The sequence below is a fragment of the Leptidea sinapis genome, chromosome 2, assembly GCF_905404315.1.
Source record: "Leptidea sinapis chromosome 2, ilLepSina1.1, whole genome shotgun sequence".
NCBI classification, from domain to species: Eukaryota; Metazoa; Arthropoda; class Insecta; order Lepidoptera; family Pieridae; genus Leptidea; species Leptidea sinapis.
In genome coordinates, this window is record NC_066266.1 from 8,882,944 (window position 1) to 8,904,018 (window position 21,075).

Consider the following 21,075-nt stretch of genomic DNA (forward strand, 5'->3'; position numbering starts at 1 on the left):
ATGAAAATTATGTTTGTTAATTAAAAATGCTTCTAATTCTATATTAAAAGTATGGATATATCTAAGATATAAGGATATGGATAAGATCTTTTGCGAGGGAGGTAACCTAACTCCGCTCGATTCCTCAAGGCCGTTGGCTCGGTCCCCAGCCTTAACTCTTCTAAGATTGTATTAATTGGTTAACCATAGTTGCCAGTTAAAAATGGCCATTTATAATTAGTTTTATCAAAAAAACACATACCTGCAGAGTCAAGCAGTGGAATCTTAGGCTATCAAGTCAATATCGAATATTTATTTGAAACTTTTGAAAGGTCGCTATTTAACATTAACAATAGCTTTAACAGGCAAAGATTGGCCGGTTACGGTTAACAGTTAAAGTTATGACGTCATCTAAAAATTGTCAAATGTTGCAACTTAATTTTTACATAACCGGTACTTTAACATGTTTGTTATTGTTAAAGTTAGTTGGTGCAACCTAGCCTTAGTATTCTATTCTATTCCATTCTTCCTAGTATGGCTCCTGTGGAAGGTATACCACAAGTTTGCCAATGTCACGTTAAGGTAGACCACCAAGCTAAGAGTATTCTTTTACTAATTTTAATGGTATTGATCGGTGCTTAAGATTGAAAGTTTTATTTTCTTATACCTGAAACAAATATACATGCTGTTAGGACTATAAGGGACATACACAAACATAATTACTTAAATTATTTGATATAAGTACTTAGCTAGCCTTAGTATTTTGTTTATTATAAAACTAGCGAAAGGACACTGACAATAAAAAATCTGTCATAATTTATCGGTCTGTCACGTGCTGTATACGTTAATAGATTCTTACGGCCATTCCCAATATACTATATACTACCTCTAGAGATAAATTACTACGTTCTACTATCACTAATTAGGTGTCAATAATCTGAAGCTGTCCCAATATACCCGATAAGTCATTCTTATCGCCTTATATTGGGACGCGTGAATTGCAATTTCCATACAAACTTATATCGCGGGTAAGCTATACGTCCACACATTGACAGACAGCGTGTACGGACTCACCTTGAGTTACCGTCGATAACTTTATTGGGGCAGAAAAGTAAACGATAGTTACGATTTTTATCTCAAGTAGGCCACATCCGGAGATAGACTGAATATCTGTAAGTCAATAGTTTCATTCAATACACACAAAATATTGTAATAAATTTGACATGGGTACCTTCAAAAAAAGCAATTACACCTTCCTTAAAGGCCGGCAACGCTCTTGTGATTCCTCTGGTGTTGCAAGAGAATCTAGGCGGCGATGATCACTTAACACCAGGTGACCCGTACGCTCGTTTGTCCTCCTATTCCATGAAAAAAAAGAAAATAAAGTTCGCAGCGGGTGTAAAGAAATTGTTTTTCATTTCAGGTAATAGCATGCATGTCACCGAATATGCTGTTGATGGATCTGGGAATGGCAATAAGCTTCGCCACTATAGTGCTTCCTGACCTCCTAGATGCCAAGGAAGGGTTGTCCTTGGACGATAAACAAGCTTCATGGTTCGGTATGTTTTCTTTGTATATAACATCATTTTTTCATGGAAAACGAGGTCAAACGAACGTACGGGTGCTTAGTAATCACTGCTGCCCACATTCTCTTGCTACACCAGAGGAATCACAAGAGCGTGGCCTATGAGGAAGGTGTACGCCCTTTTTTGAAGGTACCCATGTCGTATCATCCCGGAAACACCGCATAAGGATGTTTATACCACAGCTTTGTGGTATGTGGAAGAAAGGATCCAGATGGTGGAGATGATATCCTAATTTGTGGCGTGTCGTGCGAAGGTGACATTCGGCGGCAGGAATTAGGTGAAACAGATCTTCGGAACACTCCCTGTGGTAAATGCGTTATCATATAGAAAAGTTTTTAATACAACACTTGCCTTAATGCACTTGTGTCTGTTCTTAGTATATTTAAAATATCTCTGTAATTTATTCTAGATCTAAATAATTAACTGTCCGCTGAATATAAGTCTGATATAGGTATTTATGTAAATTGTTAACTCGACGAATGCGCAATGCAAAAGTGAACCATTTTTGGGTATCATTTTTTTACTAGTCAGTAATTTGTGTGTATGTAACATCAAAAATTTATATAAAAAATAAGTAACAATCTCGTTTTTCGTCTCATTGTTATAAAAACGAGACGAGTTTTCGTTTTAATTTTTATCACATTTGCAGATTAATTTCTAATTTGATTTGAAATATAGAAGTGCTTAATCAAAATGAACAGCGTATTTTTCAAATTACAAAAATGAAGAATACTTCTTACCGATATTATGTTTTTTTTACGTTATATTATGTTTGACATTACACTAGATCTAAATTCAAATTCGAATATTTTTATTCAAAATAGGATTTAAAATCACTTATTGAACGTCAAAAACTACCAAAAAACTATAAAAAAAAATTGTTATTGTTAAAGTGCTAGCCCTCACTTCTGGGATAAATTATACAAATTAAATTTGTAACCATGATGTATGGAGTCATTTCCCAAGACATGTACAAACAAACCAAGATTTACATATTATGTGGCATGCGGATGGTTGCGTTAGAAGAGCGCTGGGACGGCTGACGAGGCGCGGGTTTGTATCCCACATCGTCTATAAATGGCACAAATTAAATTTGAATATGCATATTTCTTTAAACCGCTCCTCTCCGTCCGTCCGGTTCCGTCCGAGCGCTTTTACCAACTGAGGCAGCCTAGCGAAACTCTCTAAGAAAACACCGATTCACTCGATTGTACAAAACCTGCAGCCAATGATAGATTTACAGATGACGGCTATAATCCTGTAAAAAACGGAGACAGCCGAAATCCACTACGTTTTAAGCAACTGTTCGCTTTCAAACTTAGCCGGATGATACATCGTCGTCATATTATTGCAATTACTATTTCAAACTTATGTCAAATCACTGCACGTTTCATACTAAACTAAATTTCTATTATTACTTAGGCAGTTCCGCCTCTTATTACGTAATATTTACATCCTGTTTGAACTGAGCCAACTATTATTTTCGAAATTTAGAATTGTAAATTTATTCATTGTCATTCCAGTCTGTTTAAAAGAAGTATCAATATGTGAAGCAACTAAGGCAAAAACATAAAAGGCTAAGTGATATATTGTTATTGAAATGAGACTTAAATTCCTTTTGTTAAGGTTTCAACTGTAACACGATATATACTGTAGGTTCAAATTATATACAGTGTGTAATCGTTACGTGTTGACCAAAGTTTCGACGACCTGTATAGCCGAGTGGTTAGCGATCCTATCTACTAAGCTAGAGGTCCCGGTTTCGAATCCCGTTAGGTGCAAGCATTTATATGAGGGATATGGATGTTTGTTTCCGAGTCATGGATGTTTAAATGTATTTATGTATGTTTAATTAAGTATATTGTATTAAATATATCGTTGTCTTGCAAACCATAATACAGGCTATATTATATGCTTAATTTGGGGCAAGATAATTTGTGTAAAAAGTGTCAATATTATAAGCAATGTTTCCGTAACTATTACAGATATCAAAATACTTTAAACTGACCTCGAAAGTAAGTTAAATTATCAATAACATGTTTAAAACATTAATTAAATTAAAATGACATCAATAACTTTTTAAAAATCCAACGAGGAGTGTCCAAAATTTTATATATTTAACACTTGCTTGTAAATTAGTACATAACCACAGATCTATTCACGTCAGCTGTTGAGGTGAATGCTAGAGCAACAAGACAGCCGCATAGACTGGTTTTGAAACATTGTCCTAAAACAACACTTTTTCTTAAAAACAGCCACAGCATGTGTTATTAGCAGCCATAGCTAGTGAAATTACTGGGCAAATGAGACTTAACATCTTATGTCTAAAGATGACGAGCGCAATTGGGTTTCCACTCAGAATTTTAGGGTTTTTCAAGAATCCTGAGCGGCACTTCATTATAATGGCCAGATGTATCAATAACCATCAGGTGAACGTCCTGCTCGTCTCGTTCCTTATTGTCATAAAGAAACCAAGTCTCTTTATAAAATTATATAACAAATTGCTTGGGGCCTTGAAAATACTGTCAAATGAACTCCTATAATGGCTGATTGAAAATAATTTTATAGTATAAATGAATATTTAAATTAGTTTTTAAGTTTTTGCATGCTTTTAGTATAAGCTGGATAGGACAAATTGTAATATTTAAGATCTGGACATACCCTCTTCAAAGCAAAATAAATAATTTCATTTCATTTCATTTCGCATACATTTAGTTTTGAGATTAGGTACAAAGGTCTTTGTATCGCACCACAGAGACAACCCTTCCAACATGTTCTGCTTTGAACACAAAATTTTGTACTTTATTAAATTAAAAGATAGTTTTATGACTTTCTCATAATAAATGCGTAGGACTGTTTAATATCAAAGTTTTGGATACTATTCGTTTATTTAAAAAAATATATTTTTTGTGAAAATAAGGGACGAGACGAGCAGGACGTTCAGCTTGTGGTAATTCATACGCCTTGCCCATTACAATGCAGTGCCGCTCAGGATTCTTGAAAAACCCCAATAATTCTTAGCATCACTACAACTGCGCTCGTCCCCTTGAGACATAAGATGTTAAGTCTCATTTTCCCATTAACTTCACAGCTACGGCGCCCTTCATAACGAAAATATTAATAAATATATTAATGTCATTTTTACTGATTCGGTATGTTCTTTCGATGTCAGTTTAAAGTTTTTTAATATCTGTAATAGCTACGGACTAAGCGCCTGGTCACACTTAATGATTACATCCTGTATAATATATCTATATATATATATATATAAAAATGAATTGCTGTTCGTTAGTCTCGCTAAAACTCGAGAACGGCTGGACCGATTTGTCAAATTTAGGTCTTGAATTATTTGTGGAAGTCCAGGGAAGGTATAAAAGGTGAATAAATATGAAAGTGTTCGGAATTAAATAAAAACACATATTTGTATATACATTTTCTATGAGAGAATTTATTGACGCACGGTTTGACAGTTCTGCTGTGAAACAATTTCATTACATCAACAGGGAGCATATTTTACGAAATAATTCTTGATGTTATGATATATTATTGACAAATTAATAAAAAACATTATTTTATTTATTATATTATACAGAACAACGTCTGTCGGGTCAACTAGTATATAATATATATGTTACAACCTATTAGGTCATTTATATAATATACAGTATGATGTGGCATTGAATGAACAATAGTGAAGTAGTCAAGAACACATCAACGACCTTAACATGGTTTTTTTATATATTTTTACCTTTAAAATATTAGGTATTGATATCAGAGAGTTAAATTTATTAATCTTAATGACTGTTAATTAACCTCAATTAACTGTAAATGGATTATATTATATTTTATATTTGTCACCAATTTATTATGTTATATTATGTGGTCGTAATTGTTAAATCTAATTTTCTCGCACTAAGCAAACTAATTTAATATAATATGTATTACTTGTGAGATACATTGTATTTTAATTAAAAAAATAGGTCATGCGAGGGCTAAGAAAATCTATTTAGTTAAAACATAATTGATTTTTAATGAATAAAAATAAATAAGGTCACTATAAGATGTTGCTAGGTTAGCTTAATACGTAATAACTTAAGACAGAAGGACCCATCACAACTTTTACGGCAAAAGAAGTGAGTTAGTTTGGTTGTTTTTTTGATGACATTTCATATTATGTTAGTTCTAGGGTCTGTTTTTCTGAAAGAGGGGCACAAACGACCATACATACGAGTTACCTAATCTGTACACACCACGTCCTATGGGACTCACTCGTAAATAACCCCTGTATACTGTGATAAGAGTAAAAGGTTCTGCCCATTAGACACACCAACGCGTTTGGTGTTTTGACATTTTTCTACTATTTTAATAATATTTTGGAGGTGAAAACTAGCATCTGTGTAATTTGAAAGTCGATGAAACGAAAATGCGAGACAGTAAAAAGAGACAGACACATAAATAATAATAATAATAATATTGACACACTTTTTACACAAATTATCTTGCCCCAAGTTAAGCATATATAGCCTGCGTTATGGGTTACAAGACAACGATATATTTAATACAATATACTTACTTAAACATACATAAATTCATATAAACATACATAAATACATTTAAACATCCATGACTCGGAAACACACATCCATATTCATCATATAAATGCTAGCACCTACCGGGATTCGAACCCGGGACCTCTAGCTTAGTAGGTAGGATCGATAACCACTCGGCTATACAGGTCGTCGAATAAATTCAAACGATTTAACGTGGCGGAAAATGAGATAGGAAGCATTATACAGTGTTTTGGTACCAGGCGATCAGAATTGAAGAAGATATTGTCTTATGTATGACGCGAGTATAAGTAATATATTCTGACGTCATGCGCCCGACGTATGACTACATAGACACCAGGAGAGGCGGTGATAGTTATGTCATATTCATAGCCGTTGAAATGATGCGTCATCTGAGCAACAAGTACCAGGACTTCATATGCCGTTCATGCACAATGCAGACACACATTTTTTTTCAACAGAAAACCACCAAAGGAGAACTTTACGGGCGTTTTTACCATTTTCCTACGAAAGCGTGCAATATTTGAAGTTAAAATATAGTATTCCAGATTTGTACTGTACTCGTACAAAACTTTTATTTCTCGTGCTATCTTACGTTAATAAGAATGGAATTGAATATAACTTACTTTATTACCGCATAGTTTAAATAATTTAAAATATGATACAGTGGTCATGGTGGCGAAAATCACACAACCAATGGAAGAGAATTAAATAAATTTCAATTTACATACAAGTTATAAACAAACATAATTACTGTCTTATTTTCTAAAAATAATTTAATGATATTTAACTTAATTTGGCGGTATAATAATGTTTTAATTGGTTGTATCTATTACCTTCTTTATCACAATTTTTTTCTGCAAACGTAAAATAAAACGAGTGCGTAGTAACATAAGTAAACTTTTTTTTTTGTTATTGGCATACCTAAGTGGACTTTGTGCTCTACGTGTAAGAATAAAAAATATCTCCTGTCTCCTTTGCGCTCAAACTAGATACCACATGCGTAGTCACAAAGTGCGGCAACTAATACTACGCCTAAGGGCGTACTCGGGCCAGTGTCGAACAATGTGTGACATTGACTTGCCACATGTTTTGCCATTGCTAATAATTGAAACTAAAATGATAATTGAATAAATAAAGTTGTAAAAATAATACTACATGAAATAAGAAAGATACTGAGTCACATATCATCAGTTAGTATTGTATTTTATTAATTTCAATGTAAAATAACACGAAGCGTATGTTACAAAATTTGAAAGATGCCATTGAGTGTCAAGATGCCACGCACCCAAGCATCTAATAGTTGCAGTAATATAGAAGCTATTATTAAAACTTAGGTAGTGCGGTATCTAGTTGTAGCGCGGCGGAGACCAATCCTTAATCTGAGCTTTGAATACATGAATCTTTGTACAACGAAAAGCGGCTCGAATCATCAGCGATCAAGTGTGATGTGGGTTATCTCTGCATCTCTACGCATTTATCACGGGGAGTGCTCAGAGGAGCTGTTCGGGTTGATTCCAGCGGCCGATTTCCACCACCGGATATTACGTGCAAAGTACCACCCGCATCCCGTTGACGTCTGGCATTCCACAACCGTGCATTTTGCAATAACTTTCTTGCCTCGCACAGCCACTTTGTGGAATCAATTACCGGTTGTGGTTTTCCCGAACAGACGACTTAGGAACCTTAAAAAAAGCACACTCCCACCTTAAAGGCCGGCAACGCATATCTTGACACCTGTTGTTGCGGATGTCCACTGGCGGTTGCCTCACCTCTCTTCGCCGTCTCTTATATATAAATAAACGCTCCATTACCGTCTGAAGAAAATTTAATTCAACAATTTATTTTTCAGGTAGTTTATCATACCTAACCCAACCTGTAGGAGCAATAATGTCGGGACCCATCGTCGATTTGTTTGGGCGAAAGAATGCAATGTTTCTAGTCAATATACCACATTTAGTTGCGTGGACTCTTATGTACTTCGCAAATGACCTGCCAACTCTCTTCATTGCAAATGGACTATTAGGATTAGGAACTGGAGTTATGGAGGCGCCTATCAACTCTTATGTCGGCGAAATAAGGTGATTTTATTTATTTTAGCTACAATTATTTTGATTTATTCATTTCAGAGAGACCTATGGAATACTGTTTCATACATATTCTGTTAAGATACATAATAGCTTTAAGAGTAAATGTATACACTTTTATAATAAAGTCCCAGCCACTCTCCGGGCATTATCTATAAATAAATTTAAATGTTTTATTAAAAAATGTCTCTATGTACTCCACAGCTGAATATCTAAGAGATCAGACAGCCTGGGACTACACTATGATTATTTTATAGCAAAAACAGTACAATATTGTATATTTTATTTAAAAGAGCGCAAAAAAGAATGCTGGGAGAGTTCTTGCGCCGCTTCTTTTCTCTCAGAGCGCAATTTGTTTCCGAAGCGGTAGTGGCATGTAGTATATTAGAAATGACATCAAAAATAAAGGAACAAGTTATTTTTATTAGTAAATGTATTAATAATAGTATTTCTATGTATTCGTATTAAAATTGCATACTTTGGTTATTTCATATTTATTATTCTTCACACATGGCAGCTATAATAAAGATGCACATAATAACACGATACATCTCATGATAAATATTTCTTTTAAATTACTGAATCTACCATAATATGTTTAAAAAAAAGTAGAACTCGTGAGAAGAACATACAAGAATCTCTAAATATGGTATCAAACAATATAATGCTGAAGTATATGCTTGAAGAAATATTATTATTCTAATTTATATGACTAAGTTATTGCAAAAAAAAAATCGTAAGAAGCGATTCCTGCACTATCGCCCAAACTGACACGTCGACTTATCAGACACGATATCCGAATCATGGTTGGTAACCTAACGGGTCACACATCGAATAATAACCACTTCGGCGTAATGGACAGTCCTAAGAGCAAAGGATGTCTGGCTGAGGACGAAACTCACTCATGTCATCCTGGTGCACGACTGGCCAACCAACGGGCAAAAACTTTAGTAAATACGAGGTCGCTCCAAGAAGTCTGCGAACACTCCGGGAGAACGCAATCATCATCATCAGCCGAAAGACGTCCACTGCTGGACAAAGGCCTCCCCAAAGATTTCCACGACGATCGGTCCTGCGCTGCCCTCATCCAACGTATTCTGACAATCTTGACCAGATCGTCGATCCATCTTGTGGGAAGCCCACCACCACTGCGTCTTCTGGTACGTGGTCGCCATTCGAGGACTTTACTGCCCCAATGTGTCCTGCCCACTGCTACTTCAGTTTCGCAATTAATTGGGGCGATGTAACTTTGGTTCCACTACGAATCTTCTCATTTCAGATTCGATCTCGCAATACTACTCGCACACAAAATCAACTAATTTAATTACGAAAAAAGGAGCCTCTATACCATACCATACCAATCCAATTAAAAACTATTTGAATTTGAAATATATTAATATGCATTGGGACATTTAACGTTTTAACGTGTCCTTAACAGATAACATAATCGAAGTGTGGCAATGAACAAGTTTCCCAAAATACATGATAGCGATAATAAAAAGTATTGGGTCAATGATTTTCTATGTTGTATTATTTCATAATTCTTACGGACTATGATTATCTAGTGTTGTAAAATGATAATCCGAATGAGGTAATCAAAACTCTTTACGAAGTAGCGGTAGATTCAATGAGAAAAAATTTTTTTTTGACATTCATAAGTGTCATTTCCGTGATCTACATGAATAAAGTGATTTTGATTTGATTTGAAAACAATTTGTTATGTTGTTTTAAAGTGAAAACCGTCACTTCTGTGATTAAGGCGCGGTCATACCTTAATATCAAGAAAAATTGGTTTCTTAGGGAGTCGATTACAACATAACGCAATGAAAATATTCCGACGCAAAAAATACAGTACACAAAGAAGGATTTAATGATAATTTTTAACCGATTAGAATATTTATATATAATTTGAAATATCCAATAAAAAATTTGGAAGTTGATTCCCAAAAATAAGCTTTGTAATCAAAAATCTCCGAATTTTAACGATAACAATATTCTTTTTTTTTAGAGAATTGAATAGAATTAGTACTTTTCTAAAACTTAAACCGAACAATTTTTCAATTTATTATGTAAATTTTGAATAAACTAAAGAAAACCAGTAAAATAAATGCCCATTTACTTAGCTTAGCCACATGACCAACACAAATAATGTAGGGTTGGTTGTAGCGTTTACAATCCTAGTCAGTCCGCGCCTTAATTAAACAAATTAAATTCATTTTCTATGTTGTGTATATAAACATTACTTTAGATTTGCGACATTTCAAGTAAATTTCCTAATATGCAAATATTGGGGCCGAGCAGGCTATCAACTGTAAAGTAGATCCTGTAGATGAAGTCACAACCTGAGAGTTGAACAAGACATACAAGATTTATCAACGATACGTCACTCGAACGGTTGGCCTTCCACTGGAAGAGCGCTCGCACTGAACGCTACGGGTTCCAGTACCGCATCGTTCATAAATTTCGTTTGCAAATTACAAAATATTCTGAGCTTCCAAAATCTTAATATTGTACTCATGAATTAGGTACTTTAATATTTTTTTATTGTAAGTGAAGAGATGGTCACAACATTTTCTAATAGAGGTTTATTGTCATGTCTTTAGAACCCACCGAAACAAACGGACACCAAGTGAAAAAACTTGATGTAACGAAAGAGTATATATAAAATATAAAAAAAAGGTATCCTTACTACTATTATAAATGTGAATGTAAGTTTATTTGTTACGCTTTTACGCCGCAGCTACAGAACCGATTTTGATGAAATTTGGTACAGCGATTGACTAGAGCTTGGGAAACGACATAGGCTTTTAGGCACATTTTATCCCGAATAAATCCATGGTTCCCGTGGGATTTGTGTAAAATTTAAATTCACGTCGATGAGCTATAACTATACCAACAGTTGGTTTAGTTTGCCATAGCAATCTTCCTCTTAATAAGATTCATATAATATGTGGAGAACGGGAGCGAAAACGGGAACCGGAACTGGAATAGGACATGCGGTAATCTTCAATTCCAAACTTGCTTATTATTTCTAAGAACCCATTAGCTAGTATAGGTATATATCATCCTTACCTTAATAACTATAAAATCATTGGTCAGAAAAACATGGATTATTAGTAGGCACATTACTGGATCAGGCAGCAAAAGAGGCTGAATGGAGTTACGTTTGTGATGGGTGCATGACTGGTATTAAAAATGCTTTTGTACATTCCAGTGAACCTTCGATCCGCGGTTCGTTGTGTACATTGACGCAAGTATTTACCTCCATTGGTATATTTGTGATATACTTCCTGGGGACGGTGGTCAGTTGGCGGTACGCGGCGCTCATCTGTCTCGCAGCTCCTATATCTTCTATGCTCCTAGTACTTTTGGTGAGTTACCTTTCCATCTTTCTCATTTTCTAAGTCCTGTACCCAAAGGGTAACCAATGACAGCGGTGAGTAATAAGCAAAGACTTATGGAAGAGAGGACAAACGAGCGTACAGGTCACCTGGTGATCACCGCCACCCACATTCTGTTGCAACACCACAGGAATCGTAAGAGTGCACGCGCTTTTTTGGAAAGATATGCATGTCGTATCGTCCCGGAAACACCGCAAAAGGAAGCTCCTTCCACAGCTTGGTTCCTTGAAAACCTCATTGTGGAGAAATGCTCCACATCCAGATGGTGGGGATAGAATAACAATATACTAGCTTATAGACAGAGTGCGCAAGAGAGAACATCTCTAACGGATATACAGCAGAATGGAAAAGGAAAGCAAATCCATTGTTGCTGTAACCGACCTTGATTCACAAGTCCTTACCAGTAAGCCACTGACGATATTAGCCAATGTGAAGCATTGCTCGTTGTAACCAGTACCTATATGATATTTTGTTGTAACGAAGTAAAGCTATTGAAGGTCTTAAAAATATCAAGCGAGATATTCATGAGTTTACTTTGTCTCTTGCAGGTACCTGAAACGCCAGTATGGCTGCTGGTTAAGGGTCGCGAAAAAGATGCCTTAAAATCCCTCTGCTACCTCCGCGGGTGGACCAAGCCTGAGAACGTGAGAGAGGAGTTTGATGAGCTGGTCGTCTACACGAAGAACTTGAAGAGATGTGTCTTGTGTAGTGACACTGATGACGTAGACAAATGTGAACACTTCTCTATGAACTGCTTCACTAGGTAAGCATTCAAACCACTGACCTCTACTATATACCACTGGACTGGCAGCTTTCAAAGTGTTTTTGTGCCTGTTTGGTATTCGCCATTTTGGCGCTGTTGGCCATGTAGCGAGAGTCTGCGGTACTAAAACTAGTGCTGACAACTTCAGCAAACATCGATAGATGGTGGGAAACTATTTACAAAAAAAATATGTACTATATTACGATGATTCTTGAAGTAAAAATAACACGGAAAACGAATGAAATTAATTCGAAATGCAAATATACTTCAGAGTACTGTATGTTCCTTGCATCCATTTGTATTATACGTCGAATAGTTCTCTGAATGTTCGCGAGTGGCGCTTCAAATAGGCACAAAAAATTTGCTGTCAAACATATGAAACATATGGATTCAAACCGTTGGATGGATAATTTATACACCTAGATAGACTGTGATAGCTGTGAAAACGTCCAAAAAAATAGAGTTTAGAACTAACCTCTATTTTGAGCAATTCACGCACACTAACAGAAAGACTCATACAAATCGCGAGTGCAAGTCGTAGCTTGTCACGCTCACTAAAGTAATATTCCTGGCCTGTTTTTATGGGTTGTCTAATAGCAAGAGATTACCTACACATATATCTAATATTGAAACCATTCAAACATATTTTTGGACGATAAGGGATGAGACGAGTTGGACGTTCAGCTAATGGTAATTGATACGTTTTGTCCATTGCAATGTAGTGCCGCTCAGGATTATTGAAAAACAAAAAAAACTCTGAGTGGCACTACAATAATTGCACTCGTCGCATTGAGACATAAGATATTAAATCTCATTTGTCCTGTAATTTCACTACCTTCAGACCGAAACAATAATGCTTACACATAACGATGACCAATTAGCCGAATGGTTAGTGACCACTTCTAAGCTAGAGGTCCAGGATTCGAATCCCGGTAGGTGATTTATATGATGAATATGGATGTTTGTTTGCGATTCATGGATGTTTATGTGTTATTTATGTAAGTATATCGTTGTCTTGTACCCATAGCACAGGCTCTGCCTAGTTTGGGGCAAGATAATTTGGGTAAAAGTGTGTCAATATTATTATTATTATATTATATTATTACATAAAACTACTTCACGGCAGAAATAGGCGCCGTTGTGGTAGCCATAATCATACATACCTGTATTATTATGACGTATTCATTTATATGATTGTATCATTCACTTAATTAATATTCAACAACTGGGTCGAAATAACTGCTGCAAGTATCTAATTAACGTTCATATCAATAGCATGATATCAACCCCCAAGGGGTCAAATAGGGAATTAAATTTTTATGCAACTTTATAATCCTTGGAAATGTTTGCATAAAATTTCGTATGAGTTGAGTACAGCAAAAATAATGAGTTACAAGTTTTTACATTATTACAGCGTTTTCCAAAATTCAACCCCTGAGTGGTTCAAATAAGGGTTGAATGTTTTAAATAATGCACTGGGCAATCCCTTAGTCCTAGAAACTCAAAACTTTAACACGTTTTCCTCTTATGACGTAAACATATACTAAGGAAGATTTTTTTTTTAAAGTACCTACATAAAAAGGTTAAAGAAGTTCTACAGTAAACATGCGCAAGCGAAGCTGTGGGCGGAAGCTAGTTTACAATTTAAGGCTTCCAATCGTGATAAACACATTCAAAAATAAATATTTTTCAAGATTTTCAACATACATTGTAAAGAAAAAACTTAGTTAAAGTGTTACTCATTTGTACAATGTTTTATAAAAGATCGTGAGAAATTATATGTACCTACTGTCTACAATACGAAGATAAAACACGTATTCGTAATATTTTTACACATAGCAACTATGAAACTCCCATAAACCGCAGCCTTCTGTAGTTTAGTGTGTAACCAGCCTATCGAAACTCTAAAAAAAGCGATTGTATGAGACGTGCAGTGATTGATTGATTGACAAATGCCGGTTATAATCTTGTTGAAAACGGAGATAGCCGAAATCCACTACGTTTTAAGCAACTGTTCGCTTTCAAACTGAACCGGATTATACTTCGTCGCCAATCGCCATACTGTAATTACTACTATTTCAAACTAATGTCCAACATTACGAAAGTAGTATTTTAGAATCAGTATTTTACAGTAACAACATAATCTATTACAGGCCAAGACACAAATATATTTTTAATTAATATCCGTTAAAACAAAGAGAAATAACGATAAAAACACTAAAATTAATCGCAATTCAGCTGAGAAGAAGCCACAAGAAATTTATTTGTTGGTGATCAAAAATGTTTTATTATTACATATAAAAAAGATATTTATCTTTGCTTTCACTTCACACGATGTGTGGGCTAATAATATAAGCCTCACGCAATAAGGTCACTATGACTATGACAATCTTAATGACGTCATAGTGAGGTCAGGTCCAGGCAGACACTTCAAAAATAACCAATCAAGGAAACCGTTTGCAAATTGACACCATGTAGCCGTTAATTTGACATGGTTCTATTTATAGCAAAGATAGTTAATATCAAAGACATTAAAAGACAATAGACCAACAATAACTTATTGAATAGGGTATGTTCCGATATGCACTGCGACCACTGTACAGTGTGACGTCAATTTAGTATACTGTGAAGCCGTTCCTTTATAGCCAGTTGTACTGGTTACTATTTAAAACGAAACGCAATCCCGTATACTGTCAGCCGCATTTTTTGACACAGAATTCAAATGAGTGTATTAAACTTTTCTAGTTCATTAAGAAAACTTTTAAAACTAAAATTAAATCATGGTCTATTCTGACAGGACACTAATGGACACTAAATTGTTTCAAAATGGTTTCATGGTCTTCACCTATTCCGTGTCTTTTTCACACCTAGGTTTTTATGTAAGGATAGTTATCTCACTTTCACACAGGGTTCGTCTGTTACGGTACTATACTAAGTTTATGGTACAGACTCTTTAGTTCCACTGATATTGCAAAAAGAATGATAGAGGAAGTGATTAATTCATATCAGGCATCCCGAATACTTACTTTACTTACTATTCGAAATACCAAAATTCCAACTTTATAAATTAGTGTCCTCAGCCTCGCAAATACGTTGTTTTCTATCATATCAAATCATAATCCCTTTTATTTATATACGTCACGGAAGTGACACTTAAGAGTGACTGCTACTTCGTAAAGGGTTGAGCTAATTTGAAGAAGTAGCAAGAAACTCATTGAAGAACATCTCCCTTACTATTTTTATACCTATATGTTTTATTTATTTCCAGATCCATTTACAAATTCCGATACATAATGATGGCCAAGGAGACACTGCGTCCATTAACACTCGTGGTGCTATACTTCATGTTCTACGTGATGAGTGGCCTGCAGCCGATCAGACCAAACATGGTGAACGTGTGTGGAGCCTTAGGGATGCCACTTGATGGGAAACAAGTTGTGGTAAGGATAATTATTATTGTTGTGTCTTTATGTGATCTATCTGACTGGGCTTTCCCAAAAAAATCATATGGACAAACTTGCCATGGAAAGAAGCATTCTAGGGTTAAAACTAAAAGACAAAGTCAGTAATACTCACATGCATGTCGACAAACTGGAATGGGGGTGGATTGGGCATTTGCTTCATTACAAATAAGAAAATTGCCCTGTGCTTCCCCGGGACATTAAAAGAACAAGGAAGTCCCAGGCTCAAGGGTAAGAGGCCACTAAGGACGTTTATCAGTGGGAGGCTTCTTTGCACAGTATGCCGGCTAGATTATGGGTACCACAACGGCACCTATGTCTGCCGTGAAGCAGACCTATTTCTGCCGTGAAGCAGACACAATGTAAACATTATTGTGCGTAGGTCTGAAATCTGCGCTGTAGCTAGTGAAATTAATGGGCAAATGAGACTTAACATCTTGCATCGCGGTGAATTTTTGGCTTTGTCAAGAATCTTGAGTGGCACTGTATTGTTATGGGCATGGCGTATCCATTACTAACAGCTGAACGATCTGCTCATCTCATCCCTTATTGTCATTAATAAAAAAAGAAGCAAACAGGTTACCCAAAAGATCGCCATAGAACTTGAAGTTGCAAAGCAAGTAGATGAGAAGACGAATTTAAAATGTCCTTAGCTAAGAGTGGCGGTGGATAGGAAACAGTGGACGATATTGGAGGAGGCTTATGTCCTATGACACACCGAACAAAGAGACATAATTGTAGACACAACATATAAACTTTGTTAAAGGAAAATTTGTTTACGAAGCTTTCGCGCAGTATCTATCCATTTTATTTGTAATTTATATTAAAAATAAGAAGGTCTGCCCTTATGCTATGCCGCTCAGGAGTCTTGCAAAACCCGAAGCTGCATCTCAACTTCTGTCGATCTTGAGAAGTCTGCACTTTTGTGTACTTCAGTTATTTTCACAGCTTTATGACGTACGGTATTTTGCTGTGGGGTCATGTTGCTGACATTGATACAGTATTTGTGCTGCAAAATAGACCTGTTCTATGTCAGTATATTTATTAAAATTTAATATACGTATTAAGGGATTGCTTGTCACTAATTCTAGTAGTCTTCTTAGTATTATTAGTATTGTAGAGCTTTATGAGTTAATGTATACACTTTTATAATAAAGCCATCCCAGCCACTGTTCAAGCATAATGTACCTATAAATAAATTAAAATGTTTTATTAAAAAAGGGCTCTGTTTTAGATCCTACTACTCCACAGCTGAATATCTATGTAATCAGACAGCCCGGGACTAGATTATGATTATTTTATAACAATGACAGTACAATATTTTATATTTTAATAAGAAGAGCGCGAAAGTAAATGGTGGGAGAGTTTCTTTCATCCGCATCCTCGCTCCTTGAGCGCCATTTGTTTGCGAATCGGTGGTAATTTTAATATTAATATTAAAAAGATAGAATATTTTATAATTTTACATTCTCTTTACAGCTAATGGTTGGTGTAATAACATTCCTGACGAGTATTATTGTGGTGGCACTTATTAAAATTTTGGGCAAACGAAAAATAGCAATTACATCACTATTTGGATCCGCAATTTCGTGCATGGCTCTTAGTATTTACGCGAAGAGTCATCTGGGTGGTAAAGTATTCTCATACGATACTGAAACATTCCCCAAAGAGACCAGCTATGTTCCATTGATATTGTTTTACTCTTTGACGACTTTCACCGGATTTGCTGTGCCATGGGCGTTGCTTGGTGAAGTTTTTCCTTTCAGGTGAGATAACATATTTAATAATTTATAAAAAAGTGATATTATATTTTAAATAGGAGTACATCACATAATTATGTTAATCAAAAACCTTATAAGACAAAAGGTCGACTTTGCAAGCTATTACTATGAAGTACGCGTCAACCAATTTTTGCGGGTATATAGGCGACCAATACTATTTATCATGAGAGAGTTTTGTAAAGAAAATTATAATATATTTTTGTAATAAATTAAAAATGCTTCGAATTCTGAGTTAAAATGTATGTCGATCTTGTGCGAGAAAAGTAACCTAGCTCAGCTCGATTCCTCAAGGCCATTGGCTCGGTCCCCAGCTTTAAGTAAACTAAGTCAATTGTAGACATGATAGGTAATGTTACAATGAGCTTTGGTTTCCACAGTTCGATTTTTACACCACAAAAAGTAACGTTTGTCGCTTATCATCCCGCGATGCACGTTCTGTGTCTGTATGCCGACTGAACGCGCATTAAGCGTCATTTTGTGAGTAGGCAATGGAAGTTATTATTACGGGGATTTTCCGATATGCACAGCGAGCACTGCACAGTGCTATCACTGTAGAAAATTCGTTCCGTTATGGACTGCCAGTATACTGCCGCAGTACCCTAGGGAGATATATGACGTCATAAACCGCCGCCATATTCTACTGGCGTTTTCGAGGTAAGATACTTGCAGTACCTTGATCACGTTATCAGTCAAAACCACTCGATTGTCTAAAATATTAATTAAATTTTGACAGTACTCCAACAAAAGCTTTTTTAATGAACTAGAAAACTTTAATACTTACACTCATTTGAATGCTGTGTCAAAAAATGCGGATGACAGTTTACGGGATTGCGTTTCGTTTTAAATAGTACCTAACCAGTATAACTGGATATAAAGGAACGGCTTCACAGTATACTAAATTGACGTCACACTGTACAGTGGTCGCAGTGCATATCGGAACATACCCTATTCAATAAGTTATTGTTGGTCTATTGTCTTTTAATGTCTTTGATATTAACTATTTTGCTATAAATAGAACCATGTCAAATTAACGGCTGCATGGTGTCACTTTGCAAACGGTTCCCTTGATTGGTTATTTTTGAAGTGTGCCTGGACCTGACCTCACTATGACGTAATTAAGATTGTCATAATCATAGTGAATCAGTGTGAAGTGTGAAGTGATTTGCTTTTATATGTAATAATAAAACATTTTTGATCACCAAGAAATAAATTTCTTGTGGCTTCTTCTCAGCTGAATTGCGATAGCGAAGCCATAGTAAAGATAGCATTGAATCCTGACGATTCAGTGCTTTTTATGGAAGATTATCTAGCGTACCTGTCACGTGATGGATAGTAATCACCGTCGCCCACATTCTCCTGTAACACGAGAAGAGCATTGCCGGCCGTTTAGCACTGATTTCACCATTGACACTTCAAACTGAGTTTAATAATATCAGTTTTAATTTAACTAGTTCAAATTCCAGTCTTGATCTCGATTAAAAATAACGCGGTTTACCAATACACTTTTGAACGCGTTCACGTAAACTGAGTTTACATGTCATAAGCAATAGAATGTTTCGAATAGCTGTCTAACGTTTCTGTTACGATAACGACAGTAATTTAATCCCCAGAAGACTCAAGTTTGCGCGTTTACCACTACTTTTTTATTTTATTTTTTACTTTATTTTATTTATTTATACTTTAATAAAACGGCGCAAGCCAATTACAATATTAAAGTAAGAATTTATTACAAAGTAAACATATTACACAGATAATAGTAAATAAACTACAAAAACCCCATCTGTCGTATCACCGCTCTTCGACAACACTTCCCTTAAAGCCTTGTCTAGTATCGGAATACTGGGTCTCGAAATCTCGAGCGATTGCCAATTTTGTGGCCATCTGGAGGGCAAGGCCAAATTGCTTCGAAGAAGCTGGGCGTCATCAATAGAGCACGGCAATACTTCAAGCCGGCCCACATTCTAGCGCTCTACAAAGCGCAGGTCCGGCCACGCATGGAGTATTGCTGTCATCTCGTGTCTGGCGCACCTCAGTATCAGCTCGATCTTAAAGGCCGGCAACGCTCTTGTGATTCCTCTGGTGTTGCAAGAGAATGTGGGTGGCGGTGATCACTTAACACCAGGTAACCCGTACGCTCGTTTGTCCTCCTATTCCAGAAAAAAAAGTGGTAGCTCTTGAACGCGATCAAATATGTTAAACATCCCAAATTTGTCGGTCAGCATTTAAATACGTTTAGGGTTTTAACTAAGTTTAGTTTGTGTTGGTAACATTCGAATTGAATTTATAAAGTCGCTAGCATGCGTAAACTTAGGTCATAGTTTTCGAATCGAGTTCTACTTGAATGGCGAAAACAGCCCTTTTTTATGGAAAAGGAGGACAACAAGCGTACGGGTCACCTGGTGTTAAGTGATCACCGCCGCCCACATTCTCTTACAACACCAGATGAATCACAGGAGCGTTGCCGGCCTTTAAGGAAGGTGTTTGAGCTATTTTTGAAGGTCCCCATGTCGTATCGTCCCGGAAACACTGCACACCGCTCATTCCACAGCTTTGTAGTACGTGGAAGAAAGCTCCTTGAAAACCGCACTGTGAAGGACCGCCACACATCCAGGTGGTGGGGATGTTAACCTAACTTGTGGCGTGTCGTGCGAAGGTGGAATTTGGCGGCAGGAATCAGGTGAAACAGCCCTTAAGTGGATGCGCTTTCAAATTTAAAGTATTTTTTTTATTTCCAGGAGTCGTGCAACTGCTCAGGGACTAGCGGCAGCCAGTAATTATGTATTTTCATTCATAGGCTCAAAAACATTCATTGATTTAGAAGGTCTAGTAAAACTATGGGGTGCGTTTGCGGTATATGCTTGTTTTGGCTTCGCAGGCTCAATATATTTATACTTCTTCCTACCTGAGACAGAAGGAAAGTCCTTGCAGAAGATCGAGTCGTACTACAGCGGAAAACTAAAATTCTTCGCAGACGATCCCTTTATCAATTTCTTTAAAAGGTTCAAAAGATAACGAAGTCAATTTAGCAGTTTTATGATAGTGTAATTATACCAATAGTTGTTAATAAAGATTTTTTATAAGTACTGCTTTTATTTCAATTGATAGTCTGACGAAATGAATCTGGTGGCTTTTAGGCACTGGGAAGGGTGCTCGTGTGGGATGCGACTTCCGTCGACACTCTGGCTCCTTCTCATGTCCAAGTTACGTCAGTTGTTGCTGGGGCTGCTGCTTCGACTGCCGGAGACAGTCGCTATAAATATGTCGGTCTCAATGAGTTACATATTTGTGCCGTTTGGTGTCGGGACACTTGGCCCGTGGGGCCCAGAGGCGCGGAGAATGTACAAAGTACTATCTTTCTGCCTCAATATCTGGAAACCTAAGCGCTTGCAGCTGTTTCGATCATCAGCCTAGTCATCCAACGTGGAAACGCTGCCAGTATTCTTAGTACG

General features: G+C 36.3%; 1 protein-coding gene across 2 annotated transcripts in view; it reads left to right on the forward strand.

Annotated features, from left to right (window-relative positions):
* LOC126975948 (facilitated trehalose transporter Tret1-like) overlaps window positions 1-20,709 on the forward strand; it is a 40,017-nt gene extending 19,308 nt beyond the window's left edge. Inside the window, exons 2-8 of one of the 2 annotated variants that reach the window (XM_050824078.1) lie at window positions 1,403-1,538; window positions 7,986-8,214; window positions 11,435-11,591; window positions 12,170-12,384; window positions 15,653-15,824; window positions 17,325-17,611; window positions 20,362-20,709. In XM_050824078.1, coding sequence (XP_050680035.1) covers window positions 1,403-1,538; window positions 7,986-8,214; window positions 11,435-11,591; window positions 12,170-12,384; window positions 15,653-15,824; window positions 17,325-17,611; window positions 20,362-20,638 — 1,473 coding nt within the window. In that variant the 3' untranslated portion in view covers window positions 20,639-20,709. The remainder of the gene's footprint in view (window positions 1-1,402; window positions 1,539-7,985; window positions 8,215-11,434; window positions 11,592-12,169; window positions 12,385-15,652; window positions 15,825-17,324; window positions 17,612-20,361) is intronic. The other variant, XM_050824085.1, reaches the window with a different exon arrangement.
* Window positions 20,710-21,075: the final 366 nt, after the last annotated feature.